Source organism: Pseudopipra pipra, chromosome 6, assembly GCF_036250125.1.
Source record: "Pseudopipra pipra isolate bDixPip1 chromosome 6, bDixPip1.hap1, whole genome shotgun sequence".
NCBI lineage: Eukaryota > Metazoa > Chordata > Aves > Passeriformes > Pipridae > Pseudopipra > Pseudopipra pipra.
Genome location: NC_087554.1, coordinates 37,440,661 through 37,458,970, shown reverse-complemented (window position 1 = coordinate 37,458,970; position 18,310 = coordinate 37,440,661). Strand labels below are relative to the sequence as shown.

Sequence of the window (18,310 nt, the reverse complement as noted above, 5' to 3'; positions counted from 1 at the left end):
CTCCCCGCAGACAATGGACGAGCACCCTGGAGCCGGAGGAGGCGGTGGGATGGCGGCCGCCCCGAGACCGCAGCAGCCGCCACTGCAGGCGGGTGGGAACATGAACCTGCAGTCGGGTGGGGGCTGCGTGGGGGCCGGAGCCGGCGGCGGCGGAGGAGGAGGGCAACAGCCGCAGCCCCAGGGCCCCGCGGCCCCGGCCGGGCAGGAGGCGGCGGGCCCCGCCGAGCTGTCCCGGCCCCAGCACTACACTATCCCGGGGATCCTGCACTACATCCAGCACGAGTGGGCTCGCTTCGAGATGGAGAGGGCGCACTGGGAGGTGGAGCGGGCCGAGCTCCAGGTACGAGGGGCGCGGGCGGGCTGGGACCGGCCCGGGGGGCTGCGGGGGCCGGGCCGCGCGCGGGATGCGGGGGCAGCGCTGCCCGTGCCGGCCGGACCCTCAGGGCCGAGGCGGTGGTCGTGGCCTGGGGACGGTACCCGGGCGAGGTCCGGCGGGCGGTGCTGGCGGAGGCCCGGGCCGGGCTTCCTCCCCGGGGCAGCCATTTTGGTTTGTAGCATGGCGCCCGCCCGGCTCCGGAGCGGCCCCGGCCCCGCAGGCCGCTCGCCCGCACCCGCCGTGCGGGGCCCGCAGGGCGGCCCGGGAAGGGCGGGCGGGCGCTGTCGCGGCGCGGGGCTGTGACCCTCCTCCCCCTTCTCCTCGCCGGCGAGGCGAGCTGCGCTGCGCCTTGACAGCTGCGATGGGCTCCCGCAGCACAATGACTCCGGGGCTCCCCAGACCCGCGCGGGTCACGGACAGCAAGAGCTCCGGGCCTGCGAGCGAGGGCTGGCGCTTCCCTGGAGCTCAGCGAGCGGCTGCTTTGGAGGGAAAACAGGGAGTTAGGAAGGGGCAGGAGTGTCTGCCGCCCGAGAAGGGGGAGGACGAGAAAAGGGTCCAGGTAAATCACAAGTAAGGGACTTGGCCAGGCACTCTAATTTGAGACAGGTCGAGTGTGTGTTCTTGCTTTTCTTCGGACTCGTTTCTTTGGAGATTTCGTATCAGAGAAGAGTGAGGAGTCAATAAGTCTGCAACGTGGTCATTTCAATATACAGAAAACTACGAACTTATCTCGGGAGCAGAAATTGAATAACTCCTCAAGGTAGAGAGCAAGTGTTGGAGTTGCAGTATGCATCTCTTGCCACTAATGTTTGCTTTTAGTAATAGAAAGGATAATTCTACTAATTACTTTTGCAAGAAAAATAAAATCATGCATAGGCTATTACAAGTTTATGAACAGATTACAAAATCTGCTGAATGTGAGGTATTGACATAGGAGTCATTGTCCTTTTATAGGACAGAAATGTACATGAAATGTACATGAAATGTACATGAAATGTACATGAAATGTACATGAAATGTACAGAAATGTACATGATAACAATGTTAAAAAATGATAGCAAATTTTGTTGCTTCCAAAGAATTTTTCGTGGTTTTTTTTACTGAGTGAATGTTTACTATCCTAAAGTGGCATTCCATCAAATTACACTCTAATTAGAGTTTTTAATAACCTGCTGCAACAGCAGCCAAAGTTTGCAAGGCATTTACTTTCAGATTTCAGAACCAAGAACTATACCTGAGCCTGGGCAGTTCTTTCAGAGCTTCTTGTCTCTATAATAAGCCTGTAACTCGCGCTATTTTTGTTACAACTATAATTAAGAAAGAATTTTAAAAAACCACCAAGGGAAACAGATGAAGAGGTTTCACTGTTTCCTTCACTTACTGCTAGTCTTACCATTTTAAACCTTGTGGAATGGCTGGTTTTAAAATCAGTGTGTTGGACATTGGCGGGAGTTTTTAGCAGAGGGTAATTGGCTATTTCTCCTGTTTCCTCTAGTGTCTTTGTAATACAGCACTGTGTTTAGAATTAAGTTGCTTAGTGCTATTCATTAGCAAAGAAAACCATCTTGAAATTTTTATGTATGGGCTTATTACTTCAAAATGAAGTACTATATTCTGTACCCTGTTGTGGAGCACAGTTCGGAGACTTCGAAAGTTATGTCTAACTGAAAAAGCGCTGCTGTGAACTCATGTGGCCTCTAGACTCCCTGATGCACTCTTGCCAAGTCTGCTGCATTTTGTTTGTGGTTGCTGTTTGTCATCCATTACCACATTGTTTCAGGTGCTTATTTCTGGAAGTATGGTACTAGTTCTGACCCTGATTACATACGTGTTGATTCATATATGTGTGCATAAGGCCACGGGACAGAGACAGCATAGTTGCTGCACACTGCAGCTCCATGAGGGAGATATTTTTTTATAACTTCAGAATCCCAGGATAGAAGGGAAGGAAGGCATTACCTTTGGATTTTAAATGTCGAATTTACAGTTGTGAAGACTGATACAGGAGTGTGTTGAGAATATTTTTGGAAGATAGGTGTTTACCAGGCCTTTTGGTTTTTTTGTTTTTCTACAACTCAAGATGTAAAGCCACAGTATATTTTGTGGCTAATAAAATTTTAATAGTTTGGACCCCAGACAACAGTTTTGTCTGCTGAAACTGGTGAGAGTGATACAGTGTACCAGTGTGAGGTTTTTTGATGATTGAGGGCTCCTGGGTTGAAAGGAAAACAGCATGTCCATAGCATGACAGTCGATAGTTTATATGGAAGTGAGTGTTAGATGATTTATTTGCAACTCTCCTGATGCAGGTAATTTCATTGTTCTTATTTCTTCATTCTTTCAGCATGGTGGTAAACTCTGTAAACATTGTTTCTCAGTGCTGGCAATTACAAATTCTTTATAACTTTGCAAACAATGCACTTGGTGCCATGGTCTAGTAACCACGGCAGTGTTGGATCAATGGTTGGACTTGATGATCTTGGAGGTCTTTTCCAATCCGGTTGATTCTATGATTCTATAAAATTTATGTGGAAAACCAAGTGCCTTAGCAATATGTGTGATTTTATTTATCTGTTCTAAATTTATGACTTTATTATTCCACAGAATAAGATACTTTCTTATCTGCAGTATGAAATTAATGGGACTCCTGTGATTTACCCACCTACCCCCTTCCTTTTCCTGTATGGTTAAAGTGAGTGGAAGAATTGCCCACCTTTTGTAAGAGTGCTCTTTGCATAGAGGGGTGATGGTGCAGGGAGAGATGGATCTTGTAAAGAACTTTTTCTTTTGTTCTACCTGTCTGTGGGACACATTTTTATAAATAATTTAAAGTACATATTACCTTATTGTGTTGGGGCTTATACCACAGCTATAAAGACTAATAGAGGGTCTTGAGCCTTTGGGTCTGAAGTCATGTACTGGTAGACTTAAGTCTACATTTACATCAGCCTTTGAATATAAAATGTTAATAATTTTACATTGACTTTCCAACTCTTCAGATGCATGGCTGTTCTGCTTGTGTGCAGAAGAGAAGCAGCATCATCATGAGACAGATCTGTGTATGCAAACCAATATCAAGTACAGAAATGTTTCAAGTACTGCACGCCTGATATTCTGACATTTTTTCCTTTCACTTGTAATATTGGCTGCTGCAGTAACTTTTTAAGCATTTACTCACAGCTGTGTAGAAAATAAGTAGTCTGGCGTTGCATTGATCTGTTCCCTTTTTGGTGAACTAAAAGATTTTTACTGTAGCAATGCTGTGTAATTGTAACTGTAACTTTGAGCTGTCAATCTATTGACCTTGATGATTATAGCGGTTAAACTGAGCTACACTGTCCATCTTTTCGAAGACATTTATGCACTTCAGAGGAGTTACTCTAAGTCCATATTGTTGAATGTTATGTATTTGTTAGAAGTAATTATTTGCTCTAGGTGGTAAGCGGTTCCATAGTCTCCTAAAAGAAAAAGAAACATCGATCCAAAACCACTGTGGAGATACAGAAACATTTAAAGAAAGAAGATAAAGGTTGTGTCAAAAAGGTGTATCATAGGAAAGGTTGCAACTTTGCAGGAAAAACCAAGGGAGATCCACTTGCCTGTGGGGCTTATAGTAAGGCTTGGCTGGAATAAAGGTCTCAATTGTGCAGTTTCTTCAGGTTTTCTGAAGCAGATAAAAGTGAAATGGAGTACTCTCTGGTACTTCAAAATCACACACAAATATGCTGGGAGAGAATTATCAGTAGATGCTACTTCCAAATGTTCTAATGAATAGGATGAATAATTAAGAAACATAAACACTCAGAACAAAATATGTGCAATTTCAATTTAAATGTTATATAGCCTCTTAAGTAACTTAAATGTGCATATGATTGTTAATACATTTTTTATCCTGACGTCTTTGGTGACACACAACTGAAGTTCCTAGTTTATCAAATTTTACAAATGCTCTTTTTCCCAACTGTTTGGTGACATTACAGGAAAGTTTTGTTATCTAACATTTTGTGGTTTTTTATGTAAGTGTTTAAAAAGCCCAAACCACCAAACCCCATAGATTTCAGATTTTACTTGCATGCCTCCCCCTTTCACTTTCTGCTGGGGGGTGCGGAACAGGCTCATTAAAGGAATTTTATACGGGATATTCCTTTAAAAAATAAAGTGTATCTTCAGATAACATATGTAAAAGTGTTGATATCATGAACTAAATTGAGACCACGTTTAGAGTATATATACCGTCATGCTGTATTTCAGCATTTTTCAGTGTTTATAAAGTGTAGCGAGAATCAATTGCTGAAAGTTTTGGCTGTATGTGGCTTATTTTACTGTGTTGCAGGTTTGAAGAGGAGGTGGAGATAATGTTGGGAATGTTTCTCTCAAACGTGGAGGAACAGTTATTGCTTCTTATAGTATAGACTTTGACTTGCATTTAGCAGGCAGATAATTTGTTTTGATGATAGATTGCAAGTAGAAATGGTTATGAGGGTTGTGGAATGGTTATTAGTTTGTTGGAAATAATCAGTATGTCTCAGCAGCTAGGGAGCATTAATTAAAAATAACTATTTAAAAAAACCCCCGTCTTTTCAAGAATTAGTGGAATTTTATGCAGAGGCCTGTTGTAAATATATGTGTATGTAAATGCTAAAGTGTTCTTGGGTCAAAAAGGGTTTGCATAAGTTCTTGGAAGAAAATTTCCTGGGGATATCTAAATTCAAAGATACTATCTTTTTGATTTACAACTTTTTTGAGATTTGGAATGTTTTTGAGGTTTATTCTTTTGTTTTTGTGCTACTCCTGTGGCACTGGCTGCCCATGGTTAAAAGTGGCAGACTGAGATTGGTGGTCTGATGGGCTGACTAGGCAAGCTGTTCTGATATCCTCACGACCAGTGAGTTACCTTTGAAATGTAATCATAGAATGGTTTGGGTTTGAAGCGACCTTAAAGATGATCCAGTTCCAACCTCCCTGCCATCAGCAGGAAAATGCTTCGGTTTCATTGTTCGAGAGTATACTTAGTGCTGTTTTGATACTGTCTTGCTTAAGTAACAAACCCTGATTGATATCGGGGCATTAATTGTGATCAAATATGCAAAATTAAGGCAGGAAATGCAGATGCTGCAGTTGTGAAATGCACAGTGTATTTTAACTGCATGTATTGTTTATCAGTTACATTCTAGACGGTTGAAGTTGGAAGTATGATTAATTGATAAACTGCTATTTCATTGAGTCTTACAGGTGAATTTCAGTATTTAGTATAAAATTAAGCTTAACTAATCAGTCCTTTTTAAGCAGTCCTTAAAAAACACACAGGTTACTTGATCAACACTGACTGAAAATAAAATTAAGTAGGTTGTAAAAAGTTGATCAGCATTATTTTTTGTGATAGCTGTAAATGCCATGAGGTATGTGGGTAATATATGCATCTGAACTGGATGAATATTTGATTAATATATGCATCAAACTTCTGTTTGTGCAAGCTCTTAAGGTGCTTGCTGTAGCAGGGGTGTAGAAGTACTTCTTTGTACAAAGTAATGTTTATTCACATAATAGAATATCTGAATATTCAGTACCTTTTTCTGTATAAAATAACATACATATTAGAAGTTAAACCCCAGAAACTTCTGTTCATTAATCATTTTTCTAAGCTAATGGTGAAAACAGGTACATATTTTCTAGAGTTAAGTCCATTTTGCAGTTTAAAGCACTCAGCTGAGCGTTCTGAGTATTTTGGGTAAGGGGGCAATTAGACATAATCAAGGGTTTCCCTTCTGTTTTCCATTTCCTTCAAGACTTTCCGTAAGCTGTTTAGTCTAAACTACATCAAGAGGCAGATTGCCTCTGGTAGAACTTCAGGTGCCTGTATACTGAAGGTTGAAAGTCTGTTCTATGTGTCTGTGGATAAATCTTGCCTTTCCTCATAGGCTTCTTGGCAAGACTTCCAAATTAAAACTGTGCAGAGCTGCTTCCTTTTTGTGTATGGATAACCTATAAAGAGAGGACATGATTGTAAATTGAAAGATGATTGCTGTATAGCAGAACTTACCTTAAGAAATACATGTGCGAATTTGGAGTAAGGAGATTTTTTGACATAGTTCAAGATAAATAGAAATAAGGAGATTTTCTCCTGTGGAAAGAATGTTAATATTTCATTTGTTTCACTGTAAAATTGAGGTATGATTTTTGGCACTAAAGGATTAGAGTCTTCTTCACTGAAAAACACAGTGTTTTTACTTCTCTGTGCCCCATTCTTCCATTTTATTTTTTAAAACATTGATTTAGATCTTTAACACTTTTATAAAATTTTCTTGCAGTATTCACCTCATGGAGGCAAAACAATAAAAGAATGCAGGACACAGAGTTACATAAAGATCCATATAGAGAGTGAACAGGAAATACCTGTATGGCTATGGAGTTTATGTACAGGAAGATATTGGTCAGTGTAGAAGTTGTGTAACTTTTTCTGGAATATTGTTCCCAAATAACTCCCTTCTAGCAACACTTGGTATAAAAGTTTAATGATTGCCTTTTCATAAATGCGTATTTGGAATAAAATCTCTCTTCGAAGTGCACAGAACTGGTAATTCATAACAGTCTGAGGTTTTCTTTTAGGCACAGTGTAGAAGTATGTGGCATGTAAGTTATATAACACTTCCTGGTGAAGAAGTGTTATTTGTACTTTGTTAAACACTGGGCATGTATTTTATTTCTTAGTTTCATTGCCTATGCATATCGAATGGCTCTATGAGAAATGTCTCTTTGGGGAATTTTTTGTGAGGGTTGAAGTATCTGTTGGTGTAATTATTTATTTCATGCTGAAAGCAGGTTTCGAGGTAGTGGTGGGTATTCTTGATCCTTTTTGTCATTTAACCAGTTGGGAGAAAGTGATAATGATTTGTTTTTCCTAACTGATCAAGAGTATGGCAGGGAAGTTGGATCTTCCAGTGATTTAACATATCTTCAGGACTTGGAAGAGCTTTGTTTGCCTGTCTTATTGTTACTTTTTTTCACTCAGACTGTTCTTGAATTATCCTAAGCAATGGCTCAGCAGGATGTTGAGTTTAATGATACCTTCTGCCTTTATCAGTGCAACTCCAAACAGGTATCAAGAGCTAATTAGGAAGTTGGCTATTGTTCAGGACCAGTCCTGAATCTACAGCATGAATTCAAGCAGTCTGTAGGTTTCTCTGCCACTATAGGATCTTTACTAAAAATGGCTGATTAGAGGTAGCCTCCTGTTAGCAATTAAAGGTAAAAATACATTTTTCTGAGTTCAGAATAAATTCGACTCAATGTTACTGAGAAATGAAGTGCATTCCTAGCTTTTTTTGAAGCTATTGTGCATGTTTATGTATATATTTATATTGAAAAATCCTGCATATGTTGAATGTAACATTCTGAAAAATTGTCCTTCTCTGAATGCTGACTGAAATGATCCTGAAATAGAGAATGAACTTTAGAAAGTCCAGGTCTTTCTGATTATAAAATTTTTCAACAGGTTGGTTGCTGTAAAATTTCTTCCATTTGCTCACCTTGTTTTTTCTTCACCCAAAATATTGCCACTCTTTAACTACCACCACATATGAGGATGATGATCCTATAATACTCCTCCTAGACTAAAAAACCCAAAGAAAGCCCCTTGGCTTTATACTGGTGACCACTATAACAAGCTGGACTCTAGTATTTAATTTGAAACTGTGGTGATTTGCTTTCTTTGAGGATGATGTGCTTAACTCCTGGACCCTGGGGTGCAGGAACAGAATCCTGTGATACACCTTGAGACCCTGGGAAAAGATCTCACTTTGACAAACAACTCTCAGAAGAGAGTTCAAGGAGAACGTGTGAACATCTTTACAAGTTTTATAAGAGCTATTCTGTTTCATGGCTTTAGCAAGATATATACAGTTGTATTGGTAGAAGGCAGGACTACTGGCTGTGTTAACTCTCTGGTGAAGTGGTGTAAATTAGAGAGCGCTGGCACTGTTCTGTGCCAGGAGACTGGATTAACATTTAGGAGGTGCAAAATACCTGCCCCTTTTCAACCTTCTGTGATGCCTCACCGAAAACACTTTAAATTATACACTTTTATTTTAATCATCTTACTCTTTCTTAACTTTTAATTCCCTCAACTTGATTATATTCAGTTTTTTTGCTGTCAATGTTGCAATTGCCTTAACAATGCAAAGCTCTCTATACTCTGTAGACTGTATTCTTCGATGTGTGTGTGTATATATATATGACTTCTTATATTCAAATAGTTCTTGCTTTCTACTGTCTGTTCCTTAGGCATGTGTGCTCCTGACTTGCAGCTGATGAACACTGACATGAGTGTTCATCACTGGAACAGTCTAGGTCAGTTCAGATCACTGTGTTCGTAGTGTGCTGTGGATTATGCTTTCTCCTTCTATATTCCTGATTAGTAAGTAGGTGTTCCTGGTTTCTTGAGGATGTTTGCCGCACTGCAATTCCTCCCTTCCCTTTTCACTCCATAGTGATTATGAGAACTTGCCACACTGCAAAGTATACAATTTCATTCTTACTTATGTGATCTTTTACTACACATACTAGTAATAATAAAAAAAATGAGCTTAATATTTTCAGTTCTATGTAGTATTAAGTATCTAACGAAGCTCTAGCTGTGGCCATCTGTCATTAGCTGTATAACTTAACAAAGTAGCTTCATGTTAATGGAATAATGTGCCAGTGTAGTGATGCTGACCGTAAAGATATTTTTAATCTTATCAAATTCAAATACTGTCTTTTGGTATATACCTAATTAATTTTACTGGTTGTAGTGGTGACTTCATTGAAAAGAAAATTTTTTTACTAGCATAATGTGTCCCAAAAAATGCCAAGCAATTTAAAAGACTGTATGTGAATCTTTTTAGATGGAAATGGTCCAAGGTGTGTAACTGTTTTTTGGTTTTGTTTTAAAGATGTTATTTGGAAGGTTCATGCATTTAGGAGAAATGCAGAAAATAGAGATAATGACAGAGTGAGCAACTGCAACTGAGGATGAACTTGTGCTGAAATAATCATGCTGAGTTGTTTTCCTCCAGGACTGCTGTGACTTTCCTGCTAAAAGAAGTTAATAAAACCCCTGAATGATCCCTGGCTTTATAAGCGGGAGCTATAAATACAGAAATTGGGAAGTGATTTCTGTCCTGTGATCTGTGCAGAACTGGCAAAGTCAACACTGAAATATAATGTCCCATTCTTTAGTAGTCATTTTGAAAGGAATGCTGAGAATTTGACATAAAACCCGTTTGAGGTCTGGAAATAACATCCTGAAGAGGTATCCATTTAGAATTCAGTCTTCTTGGTAAATCAGAAGGCAATCTGAGGGGTAGCCTTATTAGATGCTTCACTGGGGTTTAGACTTATTCAGAGGCTTTTTATATTACAGTAGAAAATTGTTTAGTTTAAGGGATATGACACAGCAGATTGGAGCTTCACTTTAGAAAAGTTAAATCCCAGTGAGGGTGTGTAAATAGTTTGACAGATATATGTGTGAAGTTGGGTAACTGTGTTTTTTTTTTCTCTTCTTTTATTTGGGTTTTTGTTTTGTTTGTTTGTTTGTTGTTTTGATTAGTTTTTGTTTGTTTGTTTTGTTTTTCCTTTTGGTGCAACAGCCAAAGAAATAATCAGGCAACAAGTATAAAACATAACAAAATAATTTTTGTACAATGAAAATTTATGAATCCTTTCTACATGGAGACACAGAAGAAATAGAAATGGATTTACAATAAACCATCTCTTACTCTGTAGTCTAATCTACTGCTGTTAAGTTTATGTGTTCTGTCCATGCTTTTTCATAAGGCATCAGACTTAAATTAAGAATTGGACCCTTGGAACTGAGAGAACTAAGATATTTCTTAGTTCTTAGTAAGGGATTTTTAAGAATGGCTGTCTTAAGTAAAAAGGGAGTCAGCACTATCTGTCCTGTAATAGATGGAATGTACTCAACATAGCTGGTGTCTACTAAGAAAGGCAATGACCTTTTGTTTATTAGTTAAAACAGAGACCTAAACAGATTACTGATAGCCAGTATCAAAGTACAAGTAGTTCAATAGTTTGCTGGTGGGTTGTTGAATATGCCTGTCCAAGGCCAGAAGCTGTTCTTGAAAAATTAAAGTTAGAAGAAAATGTACAAGAACCCTTGCAGTGTAAATTCTAAGACTCACAACTGCAAAATAATCCTGATTTTTCTTCAGGAATTTCTCTTACAATTGCTCTGGTTGCACTGCACTTAAGCCTGTGTTTTACAATCAGTTTGTGCTGTAAGTTGGGACTATTATGTAGCATTATGTGAAAATTGTATACCTGTCTTGAGCACCCTTATTATATGTGTTTCAGTAATATATAGAAAAGATAAAAGCATATTCAACAGTTTCTTTTCAATCTCTGATTATTTCGGTATGGTTAAGTATTTATGAGAGTTTAGGTCTGGGCAGAAAACTACTTCAGAGATTTCAAAGTCAAGTGAAATTTTTTTAGACATTATTTTAGCATTACTTCACATAGAACATTTCATTAATAAACTGACATCTATGATGATGCTAAATGTTTTCAAAATACTTGCTGCACTGTGGTGTTATAGCTGTGATGGTCGAGAGTATTTCTCAAGTGGTTTAAACACTATCTAAGCTGTGGTTACAGTGTATTTTGCTGTTGATTGTCCAACATTGTGATTTGACTTGTCCACAAGCTTGTCTGTGTCTATTTTCATTAGTTTTTCCTCAGAGAAGGTACTGCTCACAACCTTTGACTCTCTCAACCAGTTTATATTGGAATAATATACAGAATGTTCCAAAATAGAATATTTACATAGGAAATGCTATATATAGTCTTAATTGAGGGAGGGAATACTTAGAGTTGATAGCTGGTATTTTTGGCAAGACTCAGTTTTTGTCATTGGTGTTGCAATTGTGTTGTGGGTTTTCTCCAGCACAGACATTTGGAAAACACTATGACTTAATAGATTTTAAAAAACCTAAACTTCAATAGTTTCTTACCAAACAGTAGTATAAGAATTTCTTTTCATCTATGAAAAGAATATTAATTTTTGGCTGACATCTTGGGAATCCAGAAAGGTCCCAGTTGACTGGAAGCTGGCTAATGTTGTCCCAGTTTTCAGGAAGGATTACCCTGGTCACTACAGACCTGCCAGTCTCACTTCAGTGACTGGTAAAATTATAGAGATTATTATTTTGGGAGGTATTGAAAAACACCTGAAGGACAATGCAGTCATCAGTCACAGCCAGCACAGCTTCATGAGAGGAAAGTCCTGCTTATCCAACCTGATTTCCTTCTATGACAAGGTAACCCACCTACTTGATCAAGGGAAGCCATTTGATGTAATCTTTTTGGATTTCAGTAAAGCTTTCGATACTGTCTCTCACAATACCCTTCTGGACAAAATGTCTGGCACACAGCTGGATAAACACATCATGTGGTGGGTGAGCACCTAACATTCTGTCGTAACTTTTTACTGTAAAAGGCATATGAACACTAATATTGTTATTTTATGTATTGGGAAAACTGATGTGAAAAAAATTGAAGTTCCATAGAAAGTCATTTCAGATAATAGATGTGGGATTTTTAGTTTTGCATTACGTGACTTGATCTTCAGGAAGTACATACTTTCTTGAAGAATGATACTTATATTGTCAAACAGGCTGAATTGTAAAGAGAACTTAGTTTAATTTACATTTGTGTGCAGAGCTTTCTTAAATTATTATTGGGAATGTGACTGCCTTAAAGTCTTCAGAGCTTGTTTTCAAACATGATTCATGGATTATTCAACAATGTGCTTAAGAAATGTGGTTGAAATATGGTATCCAGACTCTTCACAGAATAGTGTTTATAACGAGTAAGAATTGCTTTTGCTGCTTATGTTTTACTTGGTTAACTATTTAGTTATCTTGAGTGGTGGCATTCAATTTGATATTTGAATGGAAAGACTTTGATTTGTCATTAGAATTGTATTGATATGGGTGAAGGAATGAGCATTTGTGTCTAGTTAGGTGATGCAGTAGCTCCAAGCATTCCTGTTAACTGTCAGTTGATTAAAGAAATGATTATGTCTGTTTAACAGCTTTCAGATAAAATTTGCTGGCTCTTGGCTCTGATTGTGGGGAGAAGGAGAGCTGGCATGTAGGGACAGTGGCTGACATTCTGACACTGTGTCATGGAGCGTTTTAATAGTTCTTTTACAGTGTGTAGATGATAAAGACCAGATTAACTTCACTTTTTGTGAAGTTAATGTAATAGTTCAGTCTTACAGAATAGAATGTTCTTTCAGGAAGGTGACAGTTCTTTTAATAATTCCTAGGCAGGAACTTCCTTTTCTGAATGAACGTCTCTCAGACTGAAATTGAAATGGAAAACTTATTTATAAATTAAACTGTGCTTAGTGGTTTCTAAGTTTCTAAATGAAACAAAATTTTAGAAGCGTTGTTGCATGAAGAACACTTGAGTACGAGAATAGTCAGTGAATGATAAACTTCTAAGGCACTTGCTTTTGTTATTAAAAAAATAAATGTTTTTAGTGTCCAGTTTTTAGACATGTATGTTTTAGTCTTTGAGGACAATGCTCTTTTTGTAAAAGAGTGTGAATCCATTGTTTTTAGTGCCTTCAGCTTTTTTTGGACATGTAGTCTAAACTGACTTTTTTTCCCCACTGCCATTGGCTTCTCTGTACTGGGTGTAAGTCTGTGGACAGACTTGGTTTACTGTGTTTCCAAACCATGAAGTTTAGAGGGTGTTAGTCTTTAAAAACACAATTATGAGTTGTGTGAGTTTTGTTACTGTACTATTCCTAAGTACCATATTGGTTAAGAGAGTGCCTATAAAATTCCTAGAAAAAAATGATTCCGTGAAAAAATTCTAAGAGTGACAGAATGAAGGCAGTTTTATGCTGAGTTTAAGTTGTGACTTGGAAGTTTGGCCCTAGCACAGAACAGGATGCAATTGAAGGCTGGATTTTCTGAAAGTTGTTCAGAGATGCTGATGAAACTTGACAGTATTTGGCCCTGTAGTGAAGAGGCAAACGTTTGAATGTGAATGATATGGTGGTAGTGGGAAAGAGAAAAGACAGATTTAGGGAAGGAGAGAATTTTGCAAGCCTAGTCTTTGCCATCCATAGCCATTGCAGGACTGAAAGGGGACTTATGGATGAGTAAATCCTCAGTTGTGTCATTAACCTCCTTAGACCTAGTTGGGTGTCTTGTGTCTGCCCCTTTTATGAGACAGTTGCTCAAGCATGCCACTGTTTTAGTGGTTAGGGTTTGCTTTTAAAAAGATATCAGGAAGTGATCACTTGAGTCTTGGAAAAAAGTATCCGTTGGGGAGCAAGAAATGGTCGTCAGCTCAAATGGAAAAGATCTGTAAAAAAGGGAACACATCTTAATTCCTTTGCTACTCTAAGTGTAGTAGTTAACTACCCTGTTATTTAACTGACTTTTCATAAGTTTCTGCCAAAAATTACCTTCTTTATTTGCAAATGTTGTTCAGATGTACACTGGTATTAACTAGTTGTTGATATCTTTTTTTTCCCCACACCTTTAACTTGAGCTTACTTTATGAAGTAAAGGTTTTCTGTTAATGTAAGAGAGGTGGTGTTTCTATTTTTTTTGGTCTTCCAATTATTTTCTATTCTATAGGATCTTTTAAAGTAATATATCTTTGGAACATGTATGAAGCTGATATGACCAGTGACATCTTACTGCGTAACTTACTAGAGAGAGAATCTTGAGACTTTAATTTACAAAATAAATATAGATTTTAATTTATATATGTATATATTTATTTATAGTATGGTGTCTTCTTTCAGTCCTCAATTGACAGTTAAAGATTAACTGTAAGGACAATAAATATATAAACATAATCAGATCTGTAAGAATACTCTAAAATTCTTCTAAATGCCCAATGCTTTTACATGCTTCTAGATGTTCTGAAGGAGGTTAAGCTTCAGACTGTGTTTATTGAAAACAGAAGGTGAAAGCTTATCTTATGTTCAGTTTCCCTTTTATGAATGGGAACTGGAATATTAGTAGCTGCACAGGTGTGTTCACTCTTAAATGACTGAGTCAAATCTTCCACCTCCCCAGTATTTTCTAGTTTCCTAAACAGTGTTCTGCTTCATCTTCAACATAATAAGTATCTAAAAATTAAGATTAGATTAATATTTTTGTGTGGTAATAAACTTGTGATTAAACCAAAAGGTTAAAAAAAATCCTACTGTTTTTAGTTTTGTGGTTTAGTTATCCTTAGTAGGATAAGCATACACTTAGTGTATGCACTGAGTATATATAGTTAAATTGCCCCAGTGTATTGCACTTCTTGCAAAATTACTGCAGTCCTTTCATGCCTTCCCTCTAGAAGTCTGAATGGACTTCAGAAAAACAAAACACAAGCATTGCATTGTAGCTGGTATTGCTTTACATATAGTTGAATTTTTTCAAAATAAACTTCTAGAGACTGAGATTTAACAATGTTTAGAACTGAAATGGAAAGAAAGTATACTTACTTATTGAGTGTGTTCCTGTATTGGTAAACCCATTAGAATTCAATAGTTTGAAACACTAATCCTTTCTGGTAATTTCAACAGCAGAAGATAAGGCTTTTAATCAGGCCTTTACCATCCAGGTTTCTTTTGTGCCTCTTTTTCCCTTTAATGTGTTTCACTAGGTTTCAGGTGTTGGACAAGTATTTCAAATACTACATATCAGGATTTATTAGTAAAATAAGACTATGAAATCCTATGTGGATATCATAGTTATTATATAAACTTTAGGTTACATATGCAATTTCACCTACCCAAAATGCTGTAATAACTTCAGTGTGAAGATTGTTGGTCTTTTCTGTGCAGTTAAAGCAATGAAGCATAGTTTAATATGAATGCTGCTATGGGTAGTGCTGTATCAAATGTAGAGCAATAATTCTGAAGTTTTAAGACCTTTCTAGTTTCTTTTGAAAGAAGGGGGGGAAAAATCCTCATTTTCTTCCCAGGACACTTTTTTTTTTTCTTTAAATTTTGATTTATAAGCTTCTGTATGAAATGAAATATTTTTAAGAATTGAAAGTTATGTGTAAGTAATTTAGTAAACTAGTTTAAATCGTCTATTACACTTTGAACAAGCAGTGTAATTGCATACTAGGATGTGGACTATCAGTATAACCAGTGATTTTTAATTATTCCTGTCGTTTAAGGGAAACTTCAGTTTCTTGTTTGAGATCTTAGCGTTTGTCTGAAACACTGTTTCCTGGTTTGTGTATGATCAGACTTGCTATTTAAAAGATAAAAACTTTTCCAACTCCAAAATGCATATATATCTGAAATGCAATATGCCATTAAAACAATGCTAAGTTTACAAAGTCTAAAATATCAGATACTAGGATTTTTAAGTGTTCTTTTCTGCATGTGCATTCTGTAGTTTTTAAATCTCAGACAACTCTTTTTCATGGGATCCATACTGTTCAAGTAGCTATTCAGTAATTCTTTTTATCCTTGAATTCTATCTTGCCTTGTTTCAGGCATTATTTCATGCATCCTTGCACAAATACAAAGTATCTGTCACTCTAACTACTTCTCAAAGCTGCCCGAATTCACTTTCATAATAAAGCTGAGCAAGTTTGTGTGGTGGTACTCACAGCTGAGGGCCAAGGTGTAGAGGGAGACCAGAGTTATTAAATGTCAATTTTGTAGAAACATAGTGGATCCCAGGGATCTGTGAAAACACTGTAAACATGGAAATTTACAGGCTGGTAGAAAAGAAGGAACCTGCCCTGAAAATAAGACTCTTGATTAGGCTTTGAAGAATGTGAAGTACAGTCCTTATCTGTAGTGAAAAATATTCTAACAGAATCTGCACACAACTGAATACAGCTGGATTTTAACCCATGAAAGGCCATATTTTTGCTTACAGAACTATTACATGTTTTGTAAAAGAGCTATTACATGTTTTCTTCCCCTTAAGAAATGTTCATGTTAATACACTTTTTAAAGTGCATTTTGATTAAATTTTCAATTCAAAAGAGTTAAGACTTGCATTTGACTTTTGTAGTCTCTCTGCTCTTGTTTTTGCAACTCTTGTGCCCTGGACATGCATGTTATGGTATCATGGTCAGTTTAGGCTGATCTAAGACCATGTTATCTCTGAAGGGAGCTGTTACTTCAGTATCCTGTTTGCATCCCCTGTGCCAGCCTGCGTACTCCCATGGCTGTACAGAGTAGAATCAGGAAACTGATGTAATTTAGAACTGAGTAAAAAATAAATAGGATGATTTCCTCGGTAGGCTTGATATATGTGAACACAAGTAGCTCAGTCAGCACAGCAGAAGGAACAGCAGTATGAGGAGGAGGATTGCTCTTGGTAGTATCAGCCTGGGGACTTACAAATTGGTGTAAGACAATAGAAAGAATTCTGTTGTAACTAGGGAGGGTGGGGTGAAAAGGTGAGACCAAATGCTTCTTTGCCATTTTGTTTCCCAGTTTTTGTGCTAGACAATCTCAAATCATCAGTATATTTACAAATCATATCAAATCTAGCTCTCCTGAGAATTGTTTCAATTGTTTCAATATTTGAATATCTAAGGATTGTGAAAGTTGTATTATGTAGAGATAATTTCTTAAGCATTTGTCTTTGTGTATGGAACCCAAGTTAGTACAGCACCCCTGAGGGAGATTGATGTGTTTGCTTTATATGGTTTTATCGACCCCGAGATTTACCGCATTTCAAAAAAGGTGTTGGGAAATTGTGTGTTAATCCTTAGGGCTCATAGTCAGGGAGTACATCAAGTGTATTGTTTTGACACCTCTCATTTCTCAGTTCAGACCGAAGGGAGCTAGTTGATTAATTTATACAGCAAATTTTTGGTGACCTAATTCTTGGTTTCATGTTGAGGGTTTTGATGACTAAGTACTCCTCCAGTCTAAATTGATTTTTGATATTTCTAAATATTGAGCTCTTAACTTCTATTGCATTTTAGCTATGTGACGGTTACAATGAGAAAAAAGTAATAAATCCTAAAATCAGTCAAATGTGTATCCAAGCAATTACAGAAAGCAATGCTAGAAGAAATCTGCTAATATTGACAAAAATGTCAAAACCCCAGCTACAAAGTGTGTTTTGTGGTAACCCTTCTGTTCAACCTACTGGACCCTGTAAAGATTATTATAAATACTGTTGTTCTTTTGAGGGTTTTTCGTAGGGTGGATTTTGGGTTATTTTTATTTCTGTACCATTGTTTCTTTAGTATATTAATTCTCAAGATCACTCAGCTCATTAACCTGTCTGGTTGAAAAGTATGAGATCTAGGCAATACCTTTTAAATATGGAAACTTGATTCTGCTTGGCCAAGTACTCCAGAAATATTAACACATGGAAAAATTTTGTCTGTGAGCCTTTAGGAAGCAGATGCCTCCCTCTGTGTATGATCAGAATTATGTTTTCCTCTCTAGGGCTGAAATAAGGCCCAACAGTTGCAGCTGGCAACTAAGATTTGTCAAATAGTTGTAGGAGGGTGTTGGCCAGTGAAAGAAGACTAATGAAAGGGGAGAAAACTATCACTTAGAGAAGACCTGAAGTTTGGAAGAAGCTGAGAGTTGCATTCAAGCCAAAGGGCATAAGAGCTTTTATAACCTTTATTAGATAATTATTAAAGTATTTAGTTCTGGGTTTATTTTTGTAGGAAGAGTTTGTGGGCAGTCAGTAACTTCCAAATATTTGAAGTACAGTGTTGTGCATATGTGCATGTAATATGTTACCTTCCAAAAACCCCCTGCTTTTATAACTATTTAATGTGTATTTTGTTATTTATGTAACAACTTTGCATTGACTGGTGAAAACTGGGATAACTTGTTGGGCTTGTGAAATTGTGTTGGTCATTTGCTGCCTTAGGTATTAGGGGAGTACAAGTTATGTGTAGTGGTAGCTT

General features: G+C 37.5%; 1 protein-coding gene across 6 annotated transcripts in view; it reads left to right on the top strand.

The window, feature by feature from the left end:
- Positions 1 to 13: 13 nt before the first annotated feature.
- Positions 14 to 18,310, top strand: part of STRN3 (striatin 3) — a 66,923-nt gene continuing 48,626 nt past the window's right edge. For all 6 annotated transcript variants that reach the window (XM_064658543.1, XM_064658544.1, XM_064658548.1 and 3 more), the window contains exon 1: positions 14 to 340. In XM_064658543.1, coding sequence (XP_064514613.1) covers positions 14 to 340 — 327 coding nt within the window. The remainder of the gene's footprint in view (positions 341 to 18,310) is intronic.